This window comes from Platalea leucorodia (genome assembly GCF_965183815.1).
Source record: "Platalea leucorodia genome assembly, chromosome: 3".
In the NCBI taxonomy this organism is placed as follows: Eukaryota; Metazoa; Chordata; class Aves; order Pelecaniformes; family Threskiornithidae; genus Platalea; species Platalea leucorodia.
In genome coordinates, this window is record NC_138825.1 from 121,555,982 (window position 1) to 121,581,801 (window position 25,820).

Sequence of the window (25,820 nt, forward strand, 5' to 3'; positions counted from 1 at the left end):
ATTGTCTCTATTGATGGAATCAACATGGAACTGTTTCTCTTACTAAGTGAGCACTAACACTTGAGATCTGCTGTGATACTCAGCCAGACTATTACGTTGTCGGAAATCTTGGGTCCCTAAAACATTATGGCAGGATGAAGAATCCGCAGCCGCTGAAGAGGAGAAAGAACCTATGCTACACAGGAGGATGGAACAGGCCTGGAAAATAGAAACCCCTTTTCAACACATGAGGTGGAGAATAAAAGGTGAGATAAGCTGCAGCTCTTCTAAGGAGAAGTCCTTACCACACGGTACACATGCAGCAGCAAAACCATTCTGCCAGGTCTGCTTCATATTTATAGGAAAAGCTTCCTTTCATTAGTGCAATTAAGGCCATCTCATCAATACGAGATCTATTTTGTACGTGACAGCGTGATGTTTCGAAGCATTCACCACAGCTCTCAGTGCTCTGTAGAGCTGTTTAGGGTCAAAACAGAGCCAGTAACTGCAGAATGTGCACAGCTACATCCCACTGCAGTAGTGCAGTTGAAGAAAGCTACCCTGTATGTACACAGCAGCTGGGCTGATGCATAGGGAGAGAACACAGGTCATTAACAAAACACTAATCAGTATACGCCAGCCAAAGCTTTATTCCAGCTTCTTCCATTGCTTCATAACAGCACCAAATGCAAGACTTCAACCCAAAACAACTGTGTTCCCCTACAGCGAAAAAACTCATCCCACCACAAAAAAAAGAAGATACCCTCAACTTTTCTTAGAGAGAAAAAAACCCCCCACACTTAACAATGCAACTTTTCAGAAAGCAAACATCAGAAAGCAGTATTGTGCAACACAGTAGCCTGTACAGCAACTCACAAGAACCCTTTGTTCAAGAACCACCCACCAACAGCTAGATACAAGTTAGTGCACACACACATTTAGTAGGGAATGCCAGTCAAGAGGCAAATTCTTATTTAAGTAAAAAAAGTACAGCTGTAAGAAGCCAAGTTGACAATAACAGTCTACCAACAAGCAGTATTCCTTGACAGGGAAGTATGGCGGTGACAGGCATTTGCTCAGTTAGGTAAAAGAAACACACAATGCTTTGCCTTGTATTCTTGTTCCTATGAAAAACACATTTTCATGGGAATGGCTGTGTAGACAGGTACTTGTTCAGCTTCATGCGGTGAACGTGTCACTTGGTTTCAGGAATGTTGGAGGACATGAGGATCTTCAGTGAAATCTGAACTGCAGCCAGTTTGCTCTTCTACAGGGAATATAAACAGATTAGACCCACCAAGATGTTTCCATAAACATGTATAAATGCATTAATATCTAAAGTCATAGCTCTACAAGGCTTCAGACTAAACGTCATCAATATATTGGACCAGATTAAAAGACTACACTTATGTAAAGCTGTCATATAAGGATAAACAACAGAACTGCCCAAGAACATGAAGCAAGCAGCGCTCCCAGATTTCAGTTATGAGTTCACTCCACCCCTCAGTGGGCTTAGCATAAGCCGCTGCAGGAGTTTTTGCATCGTGTGGATCGGGCACCTTCTACTCAAACTGCCTTGCCAGGGAGTGGCCCACGTGTGCAGCAAGATCCAGTTCTGTGCCATATGGTTGCACGACCTTAGCTCACGTTTTCTGCACGGTTGTTGAGAGGGTGCATGCACTAATACCGTGCAAAGTATTCAAGAACACAGACAGTGGGCATGTTTGGACAATAATAATTAGCAAACAAAGAAGGGGGGGAAAAAAAACCACTAAAATGAAGTGGTAAAAAACTGTAGAAGTGTTATCAAAACCAGAAACAGCAAGATCAAGAATAATCCTGCATTTGAGCAATGCAATTGAGGGAGGATTTGTAGATTCACCAGTTTAACATTTTAATCAAGTTCTTTTAACCACTTTTTTGCCCAACAGGTAACTAGATCTCTGTTGCAGGCTTCATTATTTGTTACCCATAAACCAGTCAGCTTTCAGTACAGTTGTACTGAAATACAATTACCGCTTCAATCACTGAAAACACAAATGCTATCTCTGCTTAAGCCTAGTTCAGTCTCATCAGGCAACCACTGGTCAAACACAGGAACAAGTTGCCCAGAGAGGTTCTGGAGTCTCCGTTCTTGGATAGATTCCAGACCTGAAAGGAAGGTCCTAAGCAACCTGATCTAGTTGACCCTGCTTTGAGCACCTCCAAAGGTCCCTTTCAACCAGAACTGCTCTATGATTCCATAGATTATAGAAACAGTATATAATCAGAAAGAACCTCTAGTATTTTCTTTGGTACACAGAATAGCTGTTTGCCCGTAACACTTCAGCATTTTTAAGTAACAATAAAGGTATACATGCACTATTCACAAACTATCCTTACAACAACTGAGATGGTATTATTATGGGTTTAGATTCATAGACCAAGATCTATTAAGGGATTGGGGCATTCAAATCCCAAACTACAATGCTTAGTTGAGTCTGTCTAGCAGTCGCTCACCTTGCCTCAGAAATGTGAGCAAGAGGAGCATGCTGCTGGTTGATGCTCAAAACCCTACCAAAATCTATAACTTGGGTGTACCGCCCCAGCTTGTCCAAGAGGCTCAGTCCACCAAGTTAAATAAATAAATACTAAATTGATTTCTAATCAAGACAGAGTAGCAGCTTTCATTGCATGTATTCACCATTAAAGTGATAGAGGACGTAAACTACTGCTACTAAGAAAATCACAAAATTAGACTAAATACATAAGCTCAAAAAAAAAAAAGTGTTTCAACTGTATTTTCTAAAACAAAGCATTTTCTAGAACATTAGAAAGCATCCAAACACCAAGTACACAACCTCTTTGGGAGGTTTAAAGCAGTCTTACCTTGAAGTAAGGACTCCTCCGGTAAGGACTGCAAGTTTTCTGTTGCAGGGGTTATTGCCTAAACAAAAGGGGATTCTGTTAGGAAGCTGGCACTATCGCCAAAATAGTTTTCCATTGAGGTGCTTCCTTTAATACTAGACTAACTTTTTACATCAGCACTGCTGGACTCTTATCTACCACTGCTTTCCCCCCTTATAACTCACTACAGAAGTCTTCTGCCCATTTTTTGCTTTGGTGCAAATTCTGCATGTGAAGAATGAACTGGAAATTCATTCGGTTATCGTCATCAGCAGCATGGCTGACAACCTGAGTTTTGGGTTCCAGACATGAGTTTTTCATTAATTGGTACTTCATAAAGATCAGTGAGGAAAACCTTACTATCATTTCCTAATTACTTTGTAATAAAAGTATTTTTCATGATTTACTGGTTAGCTACATGCTCTACTAGCATGATCTGTCAAAAGCCACATATCATCAGCATTGTTCTACAGTCTTGATTAACAGTAGTCTTCCAGTAACGCTTCTTCCTTCAAGCTTTTTTCTTTAATCTATTCCCAGACTGAATTCACAGTCCTCAGGCCAAATGGCTGACAGTTTATATAAATCAATTTATGTAAACTAATTATATAAAATCAGTTATACATTTATATAAATTTATACAAGTATCTACAGTCTCCATAGAGATCCATTACAGAAGGAAGGACAATACGATGCCTTAAAGAAAAATATTGTGCCTCTAGTGGTTGGCATGAATGCACAGATTTAGATTAATGCTACTTTGCCTTTCTGTTCTCATAGCGAAACAGGAAGAATCACAACTAAACTCAGAGTGCCCTTTCTAAAAATCAGTACTGTCCTGCCCAGTCCATTACCACACCGCCATACCTCAGATGATCTGCAAGCCCAGTCAGGAATACGGTTCCAGACATTTTCGGGATCTACAATCTCCTCATCGCCACTGGAGAGATTCAAGACCTGTACAGACAGAGCCAAATCGTATCTAGCACAGCAGTGGATCCTAAGAATACACTCAGCAAATGAGACCTAGTAGTAGGAAAACACAACTGAGGACTCCCTGCCTTTGAGAAGGCTTTCAGTCTGGATCTGGCAAGGAAGAGCAAGTTAACCTCTAATAAAGCTGAATGTCACTACTGAATCTGCTCAAGGCTCTCCTGGGCTTCTAATCCAAGTATGGTGAAAGAGCAAGGCTGGAAAACACCTACTAGATCAGAACCAGTAGGAAACTGAAGAATAGGGATATCACTACATACCTGACACTGACACTCATCTGAATACGGCTGAGGTTAGCTTTAGACACCTAAGGAATCTACTAGCAAAAGAGCTAGCTTTCATGATCTCAGGCATTCAATTTTCCAAAAAGTTACTTTTACGAAATTATGTTTTGGATTTGCAACCTTAAATTACAACTTAAAGGCCTTTTTATGTAAGTATAACGTCTGTGCTTATGTGTACATACACACACGCTCCCCCTGAACTGGAGGAAGACTTCTCATTTATCCCATAGCTTAAACAGCAGTAGAACAGGGCAGCCCATTAAATTATGATCTACTGTTAACACCCACCAACCACTAATTCAATACACGTTTCACTGAAGTAGGAATAGTTGTGTATTCATTATTAATTATGGGATAATTTAAGTTTCTTCCCAAGTTTCTACTGTTCTAACACTAATTCCTCAAAACATAAGTAAAAGGATGCCAAGTTTCATGAGCATTTAATGGTAACCCAGCTCCACAGCAGAACATAAACTTGCAGGCCAGGCAGAACCACACACAGGAGTACGTATCTCCAACTGGAGCCAGATCCTTCAGACTTCGCAGTCAATGCAGGGGAATAAGATATGAAGGGAATATCAAGTCTTGACATATAGCATCCACTCTGTTTGAAACACTGCTGTTTCTATGTAGTCTATATGTCGAGAATCAGCCTTTGCAATACTAAGTCTTAAATTCTGTAATAGACTTCTGTAAAATATTCAAAGTTTGGAGGAAGACCAAAGAAGGACTGGATCTTAAGAACGCAGAAAGCATATCCAAACCATACTTACCCTGGTACCTTTTTCAGATACCTCCAAAATGCGAGCCTCGCACCATTTTAGAGAGGTCCACACCACACATTTGGAACCAACAGCAAAGCCCTTCAGGTTACAGGTATACTCATTGTGTTCTACAAAAATGATGACATATCAGTGAGGAGGAAGAAAAGAAAAAAACCAAAAACACAAAACCAACCCCTCCAAAAAACTCAAATGCCTCACAGCCCTCTTCCCATACTCCCCTGCCCCCCTTCCAAAATACAATAAGTATTTGAAAGGTAAAAATCTGTCATCATGAACTGTCTTGAAAATGCATTTCATGTTCAGAAATAGATTTCCAATCATAAAATCATTAACCTCTCAAAGTAAGATTAGTTGCTGTTAGACTGTCACATTATCCATGAGATACTACGCTTAGTCTGATGTCCGTAACCCATCAAAGCATACTGACGTTAACATCAATATAGTAAAAAACTAGTTTTTATTCCCTAATAAGTTACAAGAAAGCCATTCTCATGTTTGAATGTGCACAGCATTTTGATTATTTAATTCCTTAAAATCAGATACTTTACCTGCACTGCAGTCAGCCGAGTTCTCATTTTGCCTTTTTTCTACTGCTTCTTCCCCAGGCTCACACTCTGAAGACTGCACACGTGCATTTCCACATTCTTTAAATGAGTCAGTCAGATCTTGTTTCATCCATTCTTCCACGTAACAGTCATCTGTCGTCTTCTGCCACTCCTTACGCTTCTCAACTTTGCAGTCACGTGATTTTACAGTGCAAACAGGCCTCTGATTCATTAGGTCTTTTGTAAGAAATGAAAATTGACTTCCACTATTTGCAGAACTTCGCAGTGCAGCATGTTCCAACCCTAGTAAGTCCTCCTCCCCATCTTCCTGCGATGGCTGCACGTCAGGCAGCACCAGTTCCAGAAGCTGCTCGATTTCGGCACCCAGCATTGACAGCATGTCATGGGTCTTCAGGTCCAGTTGTTTCTCAGGTCTACCACCAGTTGAAGACAGCCTTAGGGGAGAAGACTCTACTTCCATCCAATCTTCTTGTATAGCTTCTGCTTTATGAACCCCAGACAAATTCAATTCCAGTTTCTTTGCCTTCTCTCCCAAAGAAAGCTGACCATCGGATGGAATCAGCTCTACTGTCTTCTGTCCATCGCTAACTGAAGGCACCAGGTTCTCTCTCTCATTAAGTGATGGTAAGATTTCAAGAAATTTCAGAGCTGCCAACTCCCCCGTCTCCTCACTCACAACTGGCAGCTCAAACGATTCCCGTTCCAACACGTTCTCTCTTGCTTCACTGCCTGAAGCTGCCTGCATTTCAAGTGACTCTGTTTCCAGAGCTTCCTTTGTTTCTTCACCAAAGGAGGACTGCACTGAAAGTGCCTCTAGCTCCAGTATGAACTCTTTTAGATCATCATATGAAGAGTGCATTTGTAATTGATCCAGTTCTACTAATGTCCCTGTTTCATCACTCGAAGAAGACTGTACCTGGAGCACTGGCAGCCTTTGCGGCTCTGTTTGTTTGTTTCCTAGGAAAAGACTGGCTGCTGAAGCACTGCCTGTCAGTTCTGCTTGCGGCTCAGCATCTTCTCGAAACAGTACTTCAGATAACTCTTGTTCTGCAGCTTTCATTTCACTCCTCAAAATATCAAGACTGCAGCTTCTCGTTGGGTCTAGTAATACATTGTTATCACTCTCTCCTTCAGATAGAGGTATCTCTTTATCAAAGTTGTTTTCATGTTCAGCCGTTTCACATCCATCATCAGCCTTCCCAGACATATACTCAACAGCTCCCACTGACACATTTGCTTCCACAGTATTTGAACACCCAGAAGTTACACCCAGGAAAGGTTCAAAACAAAGTAAAGCACTTTCACTTTCTTCTTGAGCTAATCCACAAACAGCAGTAGTTTCTCTTTCGAGACAAAGACCAATATCATTGTTTGAACATCCGTTTTCCTTTAAGGGGTTCTGAAGGTTTGAGAAAGCATCACCAGTTCCTTTATTAGCCTTCCAAAAAGACTTCATCTCTTCATTAATACTCTTGCCAGAAACTTCCAGCTTGACAACAGACAGAGGGACTTCAGAATCCTTATCTTTCCGAGTTTCTATTACTTCAGCTTCTAATAAGAGGTCTTCAGTCATATCATAAAACTTCTCTTTTGCTTCACTAAGCCATGAGCCCTCTGAGCAATTGAAACCCGACAGACAGCAAGCAAATGCTTGATTAGGTATTCTGAGCAATTCACAGGGAATTTGCCTGACCATCTCCACACTAACAGCTTCCTCACTTCCGTAATCCACATGTCTAACAACTACGTTGTCACCTTTTATGCTGTTGACTTTAGCTCTGTAGAACTTTCCATCTTGACTATATTTTGCCAGACAAATATCACCGCTTTTAATACAAGCTCTGCAATCGTTCAAAGAGTTCAGTCCAAGGTTTTCAGCTTCCTCTATTTTTTCCTCTATGTAGTTCATGTCTTCCGTATCAGCACTGCGACTCCAAAAATATTCTGGACCGTTTACCACTGTGACATAAATTTTTACGGTCTGCCCTGCCTCTGGAAACTTCCAGATAAATGATTCACAATTGCTTACACTGGAAATTTCATTCTGTGCCTGAGCAGGCAAAGGCTCACGCACAGTTACCATGTCATTCTCTCTATCAAGTATTTCTGTTGAACAAGTTCTTTCCCTACTTGCAAGGTTTTCATCAGCTAAATCCACTGTTATTACACCTTGATGGTCACTGAGAATAACTTCCCATTTATCCTCAACCTTCTCTACAAATTCACACATTAGCAGAACTTCACTTGTTCTCTTGGTGAAGTAAAGCACTGCTTTCTCTGCCCAGTCTATATTTTTCTTGGATTTAAGTCCACCTAGAAAGCAGTGAATGCTTATTGCTGGAATAGATGACAAGTCTTCAGGGAGTCTGTGTGCCTGATCAACATTAATTACTGAAGTATTACCATAATCAATATATTGTATACTTATCAAATTGTCAGAAGTCTTCTCTTTTACTACAGCTCGATACCACAGGCTGTCTTCTGCATAAACAGCACTGATTAAGTCTCCTGCTTGGAAGAGCTGTCCACAGGGGTTCTTTGCTTGTGTCCTATTGTTTAAGCTTTCTGAAATGCTGTTAAGCTGAGCCTCATCACTTTCTAGTTGAACATAAAAATCCGATGGATCATTTACATGAGACACATACACTAACACTTTAAGAGCCGGCACTATCTTTTGTTGCAGTACATCAGATACATTTGTAAGCATTATACACCCGCCTTCAGCATCAGATTTAATATCTGACTGTTTATCCATCTGGACAGAAAGCAGAGACTCCTCCCCAGCTTTATTTAATAAAAAAGCATCCTTCTTACTATGAAGCATTTCATCAGATTCTACTAATCCAGCTGCCAGATCTCCCTTTGTAGCAGGCTGGAAAAGGTTTACATCTTCTCTGAAGTGCCTTTTGCTACTCCCCCATCCTCCCTGGGCTTCACATCTGCCTTTCTCTCTTTCAGTCGGCCTACCTGCATTTAAAGGGGACTCTGCAGTCTCATTCCTCTCAGTCACATCTGTATTTCTAGAGCATGAAGTTTCATTTTCTACATGCCTACACAGTCCTGTATTGTTTATTAAGCTTAACTCCTTCAGTTTGGCATTAATTTGAGTATTACCATCAAACAACTCAATCAACAGTTTACCATCAGATTCTTTTGCTACTACTATCGCTTTTAATTGCCTTTCTAGGACGGCTTGCTTAAACCACGCTGTAGCTTCTTTGGGAACATTAGATATATCAGATAAGGAACACTTTATGGCCTGCATTGGCAAAAGCAAGATATCACAAGCATCACTGGGTAAAGGAAGCAGATGATCTTTCTCTATTGTCTCTGTGTTCCCAAAATCCACAAAGAAGACTTCCGTATTAGGTTTTGTTTTCATAATCACTCCCCTGTACCAGTGATTGTCAGTATACTTTGCTAGACACAAGCTCCCAGACTTTTGCAAGGTTTGTAAGCTGGTTATTGTTTCACTCAGGCGACTGATGTTATCGGTAAGCTGTGCTAAGACATCTGCACATCTTTCAAGTTGGCAGTAAAATGTCCATGGATCCTCAACGTGCGTAATATAAACATCTTCCTCACTCCCAATTTTGATACCGTGCATAGAGTAATAGTAAGAATGAAGCTGAACTGAGGATACCAGAGGCTTTTGAGGAGATAAAGGCCTGGCCACACTCCTCTCAGTCAGAAACTGGCAAGCACTCTGAAAAGGTGTCATTAAATCTACAATGTTAAATAGCCCCTTATTGTTTATCGAAGCCAAGGCAAATATTGTACACTTCAGTTCAAAGCGAGAGGACGAAGTATCAACAAACTCCTGAAAAGCCTGAATCGCTGCTTCATCCCAAGCAAAAGGATCCTGACCATTTGGTTGGATTAAGTTGTAAAGGCTGCACCTGAAAGCCTGAGCCTCTAACCTAAGAAAACGTTCATTAGTTGAGCGGAGGCTTGTTAGAGATACCAGCTCTCTGTTGCCATAGTCAACATATACAACTTCTACTTTTTTTGCAGAAGGAGCTTCACTAACAATTAAAGCCCTATACCATTTTTCATCCTCTGAGTACTGGGCTAAGCATACAGAATTTGGCCAAGCATGTGGGTGGGATGAATTTTTACAGTACTCCTGAATTTCAGCCATTAATACCTTAAGGTCATGGCAATTTCTACTTAACTGACACCAAAAATAACTAGGATTTTCAACATAGGACACAATGACATTAACTGTACTTCCCACTTCTAGTTGACCTCTGTAAGAGGAGCCGGGCTTCATTTCCACATAATTCTGTCTCAAAGAGATTGGCAGGTTTTCCTTGCCCTCATGCTTCTGAGCAGGAAGAGATTCACTGCTTTTAGAACACTGAATGGCTGCAACAGGGCTTTCTCTGACCACCACAGCTGCGTAAGGATTAAGTGCTCTATCATCTCTCTTTAGATCAGATTCTTCTCTGAGCCTCTTCTCTGCATTTACTTGCTTTTCCTCCCCAGCACATGCTGGGGAAGAGGCCTGGCTCACAGCCTTATCAGGTGATTTCTGGAGAGTCTCGGGTATTTCACAGCTCTGGTATTCAGCATGCCCTCCCTGGGCCATGAGTTTACTTACATTTTTCTCTCCTAATTGGGACTGGTCAAAAATTTCAACCATGTATTTCTCGCCCTGCACACTCAAAAAATGAACCTTTAGTCCCTTGTTCAGTACAATCTCTCTGAAGGCAGACAGAGATGCTTCACTCCAACTCCCACTCAGAGCAGAAATACCTGCCAAACAACACTTCAGAGCTAAAGCAGGTAGTTCCCTGAACCGAGGGAGCAGCTCCTTTACCGCACACCGATCTACAGTTTCCGTACTGCCTCTGTCCACCAGGTGTATTTCTACCCCACTGTCCAGTACCCTGGTGATCACCGCTCGATAAAAGGCACCGTCTTTCCCACCTGCACAACAAAGGGATCCAGGCTGTAAGTCCCACCCAGCACCATCCAGCTTCGTGGCATGGGAGTAAAAATTCCACATGCTCTGCCTCAGCTGCCTGAAGAGCTGGCGATGCTCATGGAGCTGCAGCCAGAACTCAGACGGGTCGCAGAGATGGGAGACCTGCGCATCGTGGAACGCGCCCAACTTCAGACGCACAGCAACTACAGGAGCAGAGGCCAAATCTCTGTGCGTTAAAGCAACAGGAGGTGCTCCTGGTGGCAGTTCCAGTTCTTCAGCTACGGATTCTTCTACTTTCAGCTGCCCCGGAGCCTCAGGTTGGCTGACCTGCGTATGGCTGCTCACCAGGCAGCAAGCCTGCACCCCAAAAAGATGATTCAAGTTGACGCCATTTTCCCCGTACAGGTTCACGTAATAGAGATGCTCAAAGGAGTTAAAGGCTTTGATGCAAGCACTCACTCCCTTGCCTAGCACCAACGCTTTCAGCTCATCAATCTGTGACGAGGACCAGCCACAACCCCCATCCGAGATACCCTGAAGAGCACATGGATAAGTCACCACAGGCATGCGAAAACACTCAACAGGCAACTGGCGCAGGTTAGCTCTGGTCACAGTCTCCTTCCTGCCATAGTCCACAAAGATCACCAGAGCCACTTGCTGGTCCTGCTCCCCAGCAATAAGCTCCAGCAGGAGTGCACGATACCACTGGCCATCTATGCCACGGGCAGCACAGGGTGAGCCCACTTTGGGTAATAAATCCTGCTCCCACCGGTCATAAGTGTGGCGCATGGTATCAGAAAGGCAACGGATCTCCTGGGACAGGATCTGCAGCTGGCAGTAGATGTGGTGTGGGTCAGAGACATGGGTCACTAGGACAGGCTCTGTCACACCCAACTGAAGCTGTGGGTAGAAGTAATCCAAGGCAGGTGACACAGGCTGATATGAGAGCAAAACACGGAGAAGCTGTGGCACTGCAGAAGTCACAAGGGAACATGCCGGAGGCTGCAGCTTGACCTGGTTCCTTAAGTGGCCATAAGCTAGGCAGCGCCTGAGGACCTGGCGGAACCAACTGGGAGTGACCTGCCTGGCCAGGCCCAGGTGATGCATCTGGGTTGCGAGCTGGGGCAGCTCCAGCACTATGAGCTGCGGCGTCATCACCTCCTGCACCAGGCCAGACACCTCCTTGCCATGCAGGTAGCTGAGGAACTCCATAGCCTCCACTGTCCAGGTGGAGACTGGTGCATCCCCACAGGCTGCCACCCTGGGGCCTCCGGAGGGCATGACGTCAGCCACGATACAGCCCAGCACCTCCGGGGGCAGGCGGAAAAGCTCCTTGCAGCCCCGCGCCAGGTAACAGGCAGACGTGACCACCGTGAAGCCCTCATCAAGCAGGAAGACACGGTAGTCCTGGCCGCGGCGACTCACCACGCAGCAACGATACCAGAGCCCGACCACCTCCACCAGACCCAGGTCTCCAGTGCACAGCTCAGCCCCACCGGCCACCAGCCCACCGGGACCCGGGGCGGCCGCCAAGCGCGGCCCCACCGTTGCCTGGATCTCACGACGGAGGCGGATGTAGTCAGCGCTGCGCTCACCCAGCAGCCCCCACAGCCGCACAACGGGCACCTCGGGGCGCAGGCCCACCGCGCAGACCCGCAGGGTCACGGTGGTGCCGGGGCTGACCATCCCCGGCCCGGAGCTCATCCTCCCCCGCCTCTGCCTTCGCCGCCCACACCAGGCCAAATGGCGGCCCCCGCCCCGGCCTCATAGGGCACGCGCCGCCCACGTGACCGGCGGGGAACCGTTACGCGGCTGCCAGAGTGGTCGAGTCCATTTTGATCCCCGCGGGGGGGGGGGGGGGGGGAACAGGAGAGGCGGACCGGGCTAACACATCGGGCCGCTCCTGCTAAACGGAGACCGCTCAGAGGTGTCGCAAAGAGGAGGGCTATCGCCGGGGCACGCTGGAGCCGCAGGGCTGAGCCCAGAGCCCGCTGGAGCTGCCCTCGCCCGGAGCGGAGCGCACCACGCTGGCTGTGTGGTAGCGGCACGGCCGGGAGAAGGGTTGAGGGGAGGGAGAACACGCTTAGCCTTCATTGGTCAGAGCGGGCGCCCGGGGCGGGGCGTGCGTGCAAAGCTTGGCGGCTATTGGCCAGCGTGGGGCGGTGGTGTGAGGGCGGGGCGGCGGCGGGCCCTGAGGGGCCGGGCCCTGAGGCGCCGGGCGGGGTGCGAGGCTTCCCGCCGCCGGCAGCCGGGGCCGGGCGCGGAGCCGCGGCAGCCCCCGCCCGACGGCCTCCCGGCGGGGCAGGGGCGCCTGAGGTGCGGGCTCTGTAAGCGTGTGATTTCTCCCTGGTTTCGCCCCCTTTTTTCCAGGCAGACCTTTAGCTGCCTTCCCACCTTTAGGGACAATGGTCAGGAGTGAAGGTGTGAGGGGAAAAAAAAGGCCCAGGAGTTCAGGGAGCTTTTCTGAGGCCACAGGAGAGTCCAGCCAAGGAGCCTCAGTGCCATCCTCGGGCTAGTGCTTGGCTTCGGAAACTGAAGCTGGTGAGTAAATAAATATGGCCATGTGTTTCACTGCTTGAAAAATTTGGAATTAGAAAACACTCAGCAGTCATGCAGAAAGTGCCAAGTTTTCCTAATCAAATTATTTATTCATTTTAAATACAAAATACTAGGAATCAGCACTGTTACAAATCTCTTTAGTGTTTCACGCGAAAAAAAGAGAACTGTATTAAGAATTAAAACAGTTTTTCACTACAAGACTTCTAAAATTACTTTTTTTTAACTCGGTAGATCAGGTACTCCTGCATACCCGTTACCGGGGTTATCTGAGTACCAGGATTGCAGGCAGGACCACTCGGGATGTAACTGAAGAAGCAGCTTTGACTGCTGGTTTATAATCACTGGTGATGGTGTGCAAGAAGGAAAGAACTCAGATGAGTTTCTCAAGCTGACAACTAGAAAAATAACAGTATTTCTGAACAAAAACTTCTGGCCTCCTAATAATGGTGAGATGAATTTTGTCCAGGCTGGAATCACATACCCAAATGCATGCAGCCACAACAGATGTACAATACAATCAAAAAGTACAAGTGCAAGCCAAGAAGGTGCCCGAACTGTAATCAGGAATTGGCACATTGAAGATACTAGTTGCAAAGACTAGTCTGGAAGAAATCCTGAGTATTTACTCAGAGAATTAAGTCTTGTACAGTTGTTGCATTACTAGATATTGCTAAATCAAAGCCAGCTTTGTTCTATCTACATTATGATGGCTTTTATACTGCATTTTTGTCTCCTGATTGCCAAAGGTAAGCCTAGTGACAAAGAGCAGCAGTCCCCTTTCCTATGAAATACGGAAAGCTTTAGGTTTAAAAAAAAATAAATCTCTTCAAAAACACAAAATGTTTGAGTATAACATTATATTTTCACTTAGATTTAAAATGGGTAGAGTGCCTATTTCCATAGAAAAGTGGGAACCTTAATGACCCAGTCTGCCACATCAGCACTGGGACTCTCAAAGGACAAGTAGTTCAACTCGGTCCTATGGACAGCATGTGTCTTACGAGTCCTTCAAGAGGGGCAGAGCAAACTAAGCTTTTCATTTCTGGGATACAGGACTGCATTTCACTCATGGATACTCGTCAAATGATTGAGTGAAGAGGTCAGGCGATCTCTGGGAAGTAAGAGGAACTCAACCCCTTCCACCTTTTGTGCAAAGCAACTTGAAATCAGGTAAACTGCTTTAATCTTTTTCAGTTCCTAGCACTACAGGCTTGGTTTGCTGAGGCATCAAACTAACAAGAGGTAGTTCTTCATGTATGTGCAAATGTAATAATAACGAAAATTCCCAAATGATTTTATGGATGGCTTAGCCACAGAAGATGTTCAGTGCTGCGTTGTTCAACCTGCTCTTGTCCTTAACAATAGGAACCATCTCTATTATCAAACAAGCAAACAGTATTATATTCTACTTGCTTGGTAGATTTTTTTTTTTTGCCTCTGTTTACTGTTTCAGACAGCTGATGCTGGCTGCCAGTTGAAGTATTATTGTTGCAATTTTATCCTGTGGATAACTTAAGTTTCATACAGCAGTCTGACAAGCAAATAGTATTCTTAAGTCATGGCTACTTCTAACCAGTAAGGACTGGATTTGGGGCAGCAACCTATACATGTGATCCTACTGCCAGTCTCCTAAATTAATTAGTTCCCTGTGGAGTCAGGATGCCTTGTGGAATGAGAATTCAGCTTTCCGATTCTTCTTTGTTTTGTGAATATTGAAGTGGTTTCACGATTTTAAAAAGAACTAACTCCACAGATCCTTCTGATTTGTTCATATGTAAGCCAGAATACCAGTGACCAGGGAGCCTGTGGAATCAAACACTGAAGTTAGAGGCTTAAAACAGAAGTGACCCAATAAATAAACCCATTAGATTAAACTATCTCCTCTTAAAAATCATATTCTTAAGGTCAGTCTCGTATTATGTCTTTCATACAAAAATTGTAGTGTTGCGTATGGGTAGGGCTACCCAGTTCTTCACAAGACACCTAAAACTTTTTTTTTCAGCTTGCCAACTCATAAATGTTTGACCTGAAATGTTTCATACTTGGGGACTACTTCAGTCTGAATGCTTTTTAAAAAAATTTTTAAAGGGTTTACTTGTTCTAGAACCTTAATCAGAAAATTACACGGTTCTCCTTGCATAAAATTTATATCCTGCACCCATTTAGTTGAGACGCTCTACTTTTTTTTTTTTGGCAATAGATTGGTGTTTGCCAAAAGGCTGCCTTGTGCCTAGGAAACACCTTTTCCTGCTCCTCTGAAATATCCACTAAACATTCCCAAAATTACAAGCCTTTGGGAAATCTAAGTTGGCCTATGCTCCATGGAAATTTTTAGCTTAGTAGTAAAGTCGCAAAGACCCCATCAATACTGAATGTGCTCCCGCTGAGGGACACGCAAACTGAGCAACTGAGCAGAACCTTCCTATAATTGCTCTTACCAGAGGCTGTGGTGCTCACTTAAATTAGAGAAGGGAGGCTTTTGCCTTTGATCTTAGTGCTCAGTCTGGTAAGTTAAACAGTGTCAAGACCTTGTAGCCAGCTGGCAGAGTCTAGACGTAGCCATACTGTTAAATTCTTATAGACTTAAAAAAAAAAAAAAAAAGGTGGTCACATGTAAATTTTCTATTGGGAATTGTCCCTTGCCCAAAATAACGGTATAGACAGCCAAGTTCCAGTTCCCAGGCTCCAGCTGCTGCTTGGCTTAATTGTACAGATGTAGCTTTAACGGCCCAGCAGTATGCAGGAGAAAGCCGCCAGCCTGAATACAAGAGGGGCGAAAGTGAGATCTGGGATGGAAGAGTAATAAAGCACTTCTGGGTTCAGGAGAGGAGGAATGAAAGTAAGAGGGATGCAAAGGGAGCTCAGGGCTGGGAGCAAGAAGGAAACAAAAGAGAGTTTAGGAAGGGAGAAAGGAGGGAGCCTGAAATTGTAAAAAAAGCAAGGAAAATCACTAGCAATTAGGCAGGACAGCATTTTCCAAATTAAAGAGATGCAAGAGGCGACGTGGGGAAAGTGACACTGCATGCAGTTGTGTCATCCGCTACATTCAACTATGCTAACTGCAAGTAAATAAATCAAGAGACCCAAATAGTTTTGGAAAAGTGTTGACACAGAAAGAACTCCACGTTTTAATGCCACATTGTCCAACTGTCTTGTAAAGAGAATTAAAAGGCACTTACCATTCGCATCCAGGTTGGTATAAAGCCTTTGTATAGAGACATAAACCCTTCACCCTGTACGGTTTGAATCAAGCAGTCCATGGAAGACTTATACAGCATACCTCTGGCAATGTGCAAGGAGAACAAATACTGTTAGGATTAGAAATACGCATTTGAAAAAAATCCCCCCCCCCCCCCCCCGAAAAATAATCTGTATCTGATAAATTTGTACAAGCAAGAGCTGTTTTGTAAGTTCACTGGAGTCTCATCAGAACTGAAATCCACTAAGTAACTGGGTATGCTTAGGTGGCCATCACAACAAACCCCCCTGGACATGCAAAACTAAAACAATAAAATGATCATCAGAAAGATGAAGAGCAAATTAGGGAATTAGCACTTCACTCCTAGTGAAATCAGTGAGACTCAGGGTTTCAATTTTCTGCTGAAAAGTCAGTCTCTGGAGTGTCTGTACCTTCCCTGCTTATCTCTCGGCTGGTTCATTATCCTGGTTTTGACCACGTCAGCAGGAGTTCCCAGAACAGCAGCTACCAGGCCAGAACAGCAACTGTCAACAGCAGCAGATACTTAAAGAAGAAACTAAGATTTATCATGACAATTTAAGCATTATGATTCCAGTTCTAATAATATATAATATAATATATTAAAACAGTTACCATAAAATCATGAGTAATACCTCATAACTTAACAAAAACTTGATTTGGGAGGAGACTTGCTAGTATTGCTCTTGCTCAGATGTCCTCCCAGCGCCAGCTTCCCTCACCTCTGTGTGCAGGGTCCCTCACTCTCTGTGAGGCAGGGATAAAGGACCCACAATAGGCATTTTATGATCTTGTTTGTATAAAGTGGATTTCTTCATAATTGAAGGGAGTGAAAGAAATTGTTCTGCAAAGTTTATATTGCTTATTCTTATGGTTTGCTAAAATTAAAACTAGGTTAGATAAAATAGTAGCAGTTCTAGAAAAGTGAAAATTCCTGTGCTCTCACAGATGTGTGAAGTGTTTAAATGCATCAGCAAGGCACTTCTAGTGAGGGCAGTTTTGTACAATGGTTGCATCCTTTGTCTTGTGTCTTTTGTACAAAGATGTCTCAGGCAAAAAAAAAAAAAAAAAGGTAGTTATAAAGGTGCATTTTATCAGCAGTATCATGACCAAAGAATAGGGGCTTCTGCTGGCACAGAGAGGCAGATCAAGACAGCGAGGCTGGAAATGCTCCGCAGCGGAAAAGGGGTAACTGGGGAATACGGCACCTGGCAACACTGTGAGTCAAACTGTTGTCCACAAGCGGTGTGTTCAGAAGCAAAAAGTGTTTCACCGAGTCGTAAGTGGTCAGATCTGTAAAGAAGGTAAAGAGAAAAAACAGCCTTGTCAGAAGTAAATGGCATCTGCGCTGTTCATTACTGACATAGGATGGAGGCTTGGCAAGACCTAAATTTCCAGTGCAGCTCCTCCCATCGGCACAGCTGGCACTGCCCCCAGTTTCTGATGGCAGCTGTGGCACCTAGGTCCTGTCATTAGACATGGGCGCACATGCTCCCTTCCACTACCGTCTTCTCTGATTTACCCTACAAATGATAAAATGGATCCCAAATGGAAAATTCTGCAAAATTAACTCATTAACCAAACGCAGAAACATCACAATAAGGACAGTTCTACCTCTCCCACCTCTATGCAAGCATTATAAAGATGCTAGAAATATTAGACAAAAAAGTAGATGACATCATGAAAGTTATATCATGTTCTGCTGAAAGCAGGCATGAGTTATAGCATCTGGGCATCTAAATGAAAGACAGTGATATGAAAGTTAACAGCAGACATTTCCAATGTCCTGACCTTAAAACTTAAGAGCCCAGCCTACTAACCAGGATGACCCTTCCAGCACTTTGTAGTGCTTTACAGCCCAAACGTACCCAGCGGAGATCTTTTCCCACTTGTAAAAGAGTTTGCTTGTTTAAGTTTACATGCTGAGACTGCACATTAACCTTGTGTATTGAGGTAATAGTCAATGGTTAGTTCTTAGTCATTCTGTAGCCCTCATTTAACAGCTCTTGCTGCAAACATTATCCATCCAGTGATTCCTTTACCGCTGCCTGGCAAGGTGTAAGCTTACACCACCTCTGATTTTCTATCTTCAAAAATATTTTTTGGTCATGCTGCTAACATATCCCTGCGCTGAATGACATAGAAATTAGTAGCTGTCGTGCCAAAGAAATTTAAGCATGCGAAATAAAAAATTGTCAAGGCAACGCTATAATGTCTGCCACCAAGTGCAGAGCAAGTGTTTATGGTGGGCACCCACAGGCAGTGTCTTGCAGTCCCAAAGACATCTCCCCCCTTACTTTATAAACACAACCTCGGGAAGGAGAGCAAAGACCATCCAACGTATCCTAGCAGTTTTGGAGAGGCTGAGGAAAGCTCTATCTATATGTGGAAGGAGTGAGCGCTTCTTGGATCAGGTGAGCACTCAGGCAGCCACTTCACCTTACAACCCTCAGTCCCTGACTGAACTACACTGTCGGGGTACCTGTCTGCAGCTCCATCACACCATGCCTGGGCTGTGGACCTCGTTGATCTGGACACTGACCCATGGACCATCTCCGTAGCTTGACCTTGGACCTTTCTTATCACCATGGGCCTGCTGGCGGTTGCTGAGCCGTGTCTGACCCTGGGGACCCTCACCAGACCTGATGCTGGCTCAGCTTCCTGGCTTGGCCTCAGACCTGCCTCACCACCACACGCTTTCCTGAGGATCTGGATCTTGGTGGAACCCATCTGCCTTCGCTGGCTCTGCCCTGCTCACCTTGCTTGGGCACCAGGGAGCTGGGTCATGGCTGGCGAGGTCCTTGCTCTGCTGGCTGTGGGACTCCCCCCAGCATTCCTCAGGCTGAGGCATCAACTGTTATTTTTAAGGAACTTGATTTCCACAGGAACAAAACGCTCAAGGCAGAAGTCACCTGCAGTGCACTTCAAACAGGTCCCCAGTGTAGATAACCAAGAGACGAAGACCAGGGGAGCAACTGAACTCTCCTTAAAGTTAGGATGCAGCCTTAAGCGCTGCAGACCAAGTTAGGAAATTTACCTCCCATGTTCACCAGAGCAGCTCTCTGGACATTTGGCACCCATCCAGCCCAAAGCCCCCGTATTCCTCCTTCGGACAGGATCTTCATAAATGCATGGTGCACTCCTCGAAATCTGAAATCAATATGCAACTAGTAAGTGGAGAGCCCAGCTATGGCGAAATCTTTGCATATTCCAGCACTTTGCTGCGCCAGGTCCTCACATAGGAAAGGCAATGTATACCTGCGAGGATCTGGCCCTCCGGATCCATTTTTTCATCCATTTTTGGATCCATCTTTGACTTTCACGCTGCAATATTTTACCAAACATACTGGTTGCCCTGGTAAGCAGCAGTCTGGTCACTAATGACAGACGACCCTTTGGTCCCACAGCTGGGTTGCAATACTAAATGTACGAGACACCAAAGGATGCCAGCGGTTTCGGATGCAAAGGGCAGTGTGTCCTGGTATCTGCAGGAGGGTCTCGAGCCCTGCTGTCTGCAGGCGACCCAGCCCTTCCCTGCGCCTGTGCACCCTGCACAAGCCATTTCCCCCATCCTTTCTTCCAGATTCCCTTCTTCAGAAAGCATCCTTCTCTCCCCACTGCAGAGCGCTGGCATGGACATGCTGCACATGTAGGATGGGTGAGGGTTTGTGGGCTCTGGGACCCATATATCAGAATAAGGAAGGTGAGTATAAATGGAATAATTTATATTGCCCCCACCCTCTCCACTGCCCAGAGCCATCGTGTGCCTCCCCAGGCACTGCTCTTCCCCTGAAGGGGCTCCAAGCAGCTGGGAAGAGGAGGTAGCAGAAAACAGACAACCACACCCTCAGCCAAAGAGTAATCATGAACAGGAAAAAACCTGCCAGCTTCAAGAGGAACCAACCGTAACGGCTTTCCTTCCAACTTCCTTTTTCCTTCCATCTGCATCTGCACCTTCACCAGATCAGTTGGGCTGGCGAAAAACTGTCCGATGGCACCCGCAGACATGCCTCCAACTACAGCTTTCCTGCCGAACAGGGAAAAAAAAACGTGCTCCAGACTACGCTGAAAATCTTCACAAATGACAGTGCTCGAGCTGAGGAGTTGAGCAGCACAACCCAGGTGAAACAAGTGTAAATGGTTATTCCTTACATTACCAGCCAAAGTTAAGGTAATAATTGTGGCGACTGCAGGTAATTAAGGTAGTCAATAATACTTCTGTCAATTTTAAGAAAGGTTTAAAAATTATCTGGGGAAAAAAACCCAAGTTGTTATACATCACCAAGATGCTCTGCTTCCTCTCCAGGTTACATTATGCTCCTCACTTAGGGTTTAAAGGCAGGATGGCAAGGTACACAAGTAAGGGATGGTGCTCCATATATTATAATAACTGAATGCCAATCTGAAACTCTGAACCGCTTGCTGATATATAAAACTTTATCTCCAATTTCTACTAGAGGAGTTGTGTTAATTTTCTGGTTCTACTTATTTTAGTAGAACCAGAAATTTCGGTATTATCCCTAGTTCCCCCTTCCTGTGGCATCAGGCATGACAAGTATTTTGTATTAGATTTTATAAATCCCATCCTAAAAACAGTTACATTTTGGACCAAAGATTTGATTTTGGAGTAAAATACTTGATTGGATATGATATTGTATATGATTATAAAAGTACATGACTGACATTTTAACAATAAGGATTTGACAGTTAGAAATTACCAAATTTTGCAAAACTTACGGAAAAATCTGCTTCATTCCCCACGGGCAAAGAGTCAATTCTATGGCTGTATACTGCTTGCATTGTCAAAAAAGGGATCGAGTGAGATTTAACTGCTGCTGAATTGAACTTGCAAAACAAAGACTTTGGCTTTGCTGTTCATAAGGATCATTTGCCTCCTCAGGAAGGATGCCCAGATTTAGCTGAGGTTGACATCTGCCATACACACAGGGACAAAATAGTGTCTTTTCCTTCACAATCTGCCTCTTCAGTAGCCAGGAAAGTTCCATCTCTTAGGCTAAAATACACCACCAGAATCAGCAAACCTGCCTGTTCTTATGCTCCCCGTTAATAATCCAATGGCATAATAATTTCTTACCCAGACAGTACGGCAAGCAGCAAAACAGCAAAGCGATGCCATACTGCTGCTGGACAACACGTAACGGGACCCATCCCTCCAGCAGCCCGAAATCTGAGATGTACCACCCCTCACTTCTTTTCTGCAAAGCTCCAGAGGACATTTGAGGTGTCCATCATACCTTTGGAAATGTGTCCTCACCCCGTGTGGAGCTAATCGAGCTCTTGGGTGACCTCGAAGCCGAGTGGGGCACGAGCTGCAAGTCCAGCTTGGCTCAGCTGAACCTCTGGTTTGCATTACCCAGGCAGCTGTAGGATTAGTCACGGTTACTGATGCGGGTGTTGGGTTTGTGCAATAGTTCACAGCTTCTCCAACAGCCGTCACATGCAGCTGTACAGTCAGCCACGACTCACCTGCACGTCCGAACATCCCCCGGCCCATGCAGAAATAAAAGAGCTGCCACCACATCGCAGACCTTGAGTCACGGTAAAGCTGCCCTGCCTCCACTCTCATCCAGGCTGATTCCTGCCAGCCCAGGACAGCTGCTCCTATCGATGCGGTTTATCATGTTTCTCCATCTCTTTAGTAGAGTATCCTTATTAGAGTAATCATGGTCCTAATTAAGCCTCTGAGAAACTTATTTCAATATTTCTTAGTCCTGTTCCCAGCTGAATGAAAAAATACTGCCCTGAAACTAAAATCAGAAAGTCCGTATCAGTGCTTACACCCCTACTTTATATTTACCCTTTTTAGGGTCGGCGAGCTGCGAGGAAAAGACAGCTTTTAGGGCTGCAGGACTCCTACAGTAAGGACAAACCCGAAACAGGCAAAAGCATAAATATGCAACATTACCAGAAAGGAAAGCTTTTATCCTCAGACCTGCCAAGCACGGAGTCACGGATATGTTCGTACGCAACCATCCGAACGCCAGAGTACACTGTGGAAAACAAAAGCAGGAGATGATTCTTGGGTCTGCCATTTCTGGAGGTCACACTGTGATAGAGAGGTCAAGAGATTGGTTGTAAAACACTCCGGAGCTTGCCTGGGTCAGCTGGTCACTGCTGGGAAACGGGGAAAGCAAGGGGGCGGCCTGGTAGGAATGTCAGGGCCAGAACTTTTTAGCACCAGAGAATCTCTCTGGCTGAGCGATACGTCTGCCAGGAGGCAGCACGGCTTATGCCCACACGCTAAGGAGATGCGACCGCATTGCTTCCCTCTCAGCTGGTGCCAAGCACAAAACCTCCCACAAGTGCTTTTGAGGTTTGTCGCTGTCACCATATTTCCAAGTAAAACACAGAAGGCTGTTACCTGTGACCAAACCACTAATGCATTTCTTCATCCTAGCGCTTGCAACCTTATCTTTTTTTCCCAGCCCATCCCCACTTCCCTCAAATAAAAGATATTTATTGTTCTGAGGACTCTGAGTGCTTTCTTGCGCTGAAGACCTTCCTGCAAAGACCCCAGGGAAATTATATTTTGTTTTCCCAGAAGCCAGAATAAGGCTGTGAAGGAATGGACAAGAGAGGGAAGAGAAGGGATTGAACCAGCATCCCATATATTTCAAAGCGGGATTGCGGGGTAAGCTGAAGAAGTCCTCACAGATATATTTAAAGTACAACAAGATATGGCAAGCTCACTCCAAAAGGCTGTTGGCCACAGAAGGCAGGAACCAAACTTGTCGGATCATGAGCAGATAATCACCTATGTGGCGGTAGACGGCCGGCGTGGCTCCTTGCCAGAGCTTTAGTAAGCCCTCCTCTTGCACGATGCCAGCCGCGGTGCGCAGCATGCCGCGGTAAGGGACCGCCTGGCTGGCGGCAGCTCCATTGCGATGAACAGCAGCTTCACCTTGGACCTGCAGTCGAGTTTTCGTGAGATCCAGGGGAAATGTCACTGAAGAGAAAGAGCAGGGAACAAACGTGACTACGGGTGCAGCTGCGGGGAGACCTACCACGCTGGTAACACCTGCACCGCAATCCCCGCTGCCAGGCGGCCAAGGGGGCCGTGCAAGCACCAGCAGGCAGCAGGGACCGTACCCAAGCGGGGTGCAGGCGATTCGTGGAGAACAGGAGATTCATGTCCAGATCTGTTAAAAGTGGCTCTGGGCGTGAGTAACCAAAATCCATTCCTGTCAAACACCAAGTCTTTCTCCCTTATTTCTTTCTGCAGATTTGTTATGCAATACGAGTACTTTTCGAGAGACTGTGGATTAAAAATCCTGTTCCAGTTACTCCCCCTGAATACAGATGAGTCAAATCTCTTATCGAACATGTGGCCTCTCCAATTCTGCCCAGCATAGTGGCAGCACACGTTACAGTCAGGAATAACCCCACAGTGGCCATCGTATTGCAGACACACACGCAGGTGAGCACCTATCCTACGAACCACCCTAAAACATGCTGCTGTTCTGATGCAGACACAAAACATGTTTAGCCTGTTATTTCTCTCACTGAATAACTGGTGGCCAGGGAAAGCGGTCCAACTTGATGTCAGATTTACAGTCTATTTGTGCATTAAGTTTGGTATTCATGTTTAAAGATTAGCAAAGATTGAGAAGTTACAAATCATTAGAGCAATGCAACAGATTTGCCTGTAAGAGCTTATAGAAATTACATAGAATATCCTAAGAAATATTCCAAATAAGTTACTGATCACAAAGTAGTGCTGCGCAGATGCCAGGGTGCTGCTTTCCCGCATTTCAGCAAGCAGTTCACTATACTCCATTTTTACAAACATCTCCACTATAACCAGAAACATAAGATTCCATTTTTTTTTTTATTAATCTGTATTAACTATGAAAAGCAAATTCCTGTAGAAGTCAGCCCCTTGCTACTAACTTAGGCAACCGATCGTCTTGCCTCTTTAGTCTTCTTCCAGAAACCCAGCAAGCGCAAAGCCTAAATTAGGCAGAACTGCTCTGTGTTAATGACTGCAGCCCTTCGGTCTCAGAGGCAAAGATTTCAACCTGAAAAACCCCTCCCTCCAGCCACATCCAGGTGGCATAAAACACTTGCAAGGCTTAAATTATTGAAAAGTCACGATGAGCAGAGTGGAACGAACAGATTTGCAGGAGCAGAAAAGCCGGAGCGAACACCGAGGAATGAGGTGTCCGGGGACTGAAGTTCCCCCTGCCCTCCGTAAGTAAATTTTGACCCCCTCGCCTCTCAGAAAATCACAGTGAGTTGTACCTAGTTCTGCCACAGCCGCTGCACAGGCTGACAGAGCGAATTTGCTGGCTCGGGGCCATCTCTCTGGAAGAGGTAAGCTCTTCTCTTCTTCCGCAGGTGACATCTAGCGTCTAACATGAAACAAGGCTAACCAGCCGCCCTGCAAGGGTCTGGAATAAAAGCAGACCCTATCTCAGCTCTGTTCTGGGTCGCTGAGGAGACAAATTGCTGAAGGTCATGTTTCTCGAGCGCCAGCACCAGGAACTGCAGCAGCCCAAGTGCCTCCTGCAGCGCTGCGAGGTCCTTATGCAGTGACACAAGAGGCTCCTGTGCAACAGGCTCCTGGGAAATGTAGTCTGTCACCAACGCTACCCTCTGCCAGGAAACCGGCGGTACAGGTACAGTCACACGCACAATTTTGCCCATTATCTACATTAAAAAAAAATATTATTAATGAGACCTCAAGATTATGAGAACGTGTGTGGGGTCTGTTTGCTTTATGGGGTGTTGGCATTGACAGCAGTGCCTCGGGAACCCCAGACTGCGTCCCCGTGTCAAACAGCTGCACAGGCATCCGGGATGGATGAATCGATCCAGATCCTGGTTTAATGAAAGCTGCGTTAGCAACAGCCACATGCCGAGCTGGAGTGCTGGAGTGCTTGTAGCAATTCACGTCTGCTGGGGATTAAGCACAGAGCACTGCAGTTTGAGCAAGGGGCACGCAAACCTGGGAAGACAGAAGCCGATCTCTGCCCAAAGCCCGGTATGCAAAAAGTTTAAAAGCTTTTGCTAGCTGAATGCTGAAGCCCTGTTAATTGTGTGCCAGTCCTAATTTCTCTTAAATTAATGTAGGCATATTTAGGTTCTCATCATGAAGAAAAGAGTAAGGCACGCGCTGTTCAAAAGAAGCTTTTCATTTATCATTAAGGCTCAGCTGAATCGCTAAGTTAATCATTAGCCATTAATCACTAATCCTCATGCTGAGGATCTGAGGATTTTTTAGGTCACAGAAACCTATCCCAGAACACCTCCCCACACCCCTGTCTGACTGCCTAACATTTTGGTGTGCAGTCCTGGTCACAACGATTCAGACAAATGAAGGGAGCGTTGCAGGTGAAATATTCAGCTAAAGGCAGATGAATTTATCTCATCAGTCACCAGTAATAGGTATTAAATTGGATCCTTCTTTGGGTTAGAATTTATTAGAATTCATGCAGTGATAAAACAAACTACTGACAAAACCCTGACGAAAATGGGAAGAAGGCATAATGCAATTTAATGCAAACGTGCGTGGCAGCACTGAGGGTGTGAGTGGTTCAGAGCCCTGTTCTAGGCAGTTTGTGCAATCTGCTCTTAGCATTTTTGTGCCTCCCTCTGTAG

The 25,820-nt window shown here is 45.1% G+C and overlaps 2 protein-coding genes across 2 annotated transcripts; both read right to left on the reverse strand.

The window, feature by feature from the left end:
• Positions 1 to 2: 2 nt before the first annotated feature.
• TDRD6 (tudor domain containing 6) lies at positions 3 to 12,127 on the reverse strand (the record flags this gene model as incomplete). The annotated part of the gene is made up of 5 exons (XM_082306811.1): positions 3 to 1,246; positions 2,848 to 2,905; positions 3,733 to 3,822; positions 4,916 to 5,034; positions 5,476 to 12,127. 5 exons carry the CDS (start codon positions 12,125 to 12,127, stop codon positions 1,185 to 1,187), a joined length of 6,981 nt encoding a protein of 2,326 aa, XP_082162937.1. The 3' UTR covers positions 3 to 1,184.
• A 2,586-nt stretch (positions 12,128 to 14,713) lies between these two features.
• SLC25A27 (solute carrier family 25 member 27) lies at positions 14,714 to 24,564 on the reverse strand (the record flags this gene model as incomplete). Its single annotated transcript, XM_082306583.1, has 9 exons — positions 14,714 to 14,785; positions 16,162 to 16,264; positions 16,613 to 16,705; positions 17,408 to 17,492; positions 19,237 to 19,349; positions 20,104 to 20,226; positions 22,126 to 22,210; positions 22,975 to 23,166; positions 24,462 to 24,564. The coding sequence occupies 9 exons, from the start codon at positions 24,562 to 24,564 to the stop codon at positions 14,714 to 14,716; spliced, it is 969 nt and encodes a 322-aa protein (XP_082162709.1).
• Between the last annotated feature and the right edge of the window lie 1,256 nt (positions 24,565 to 25,820).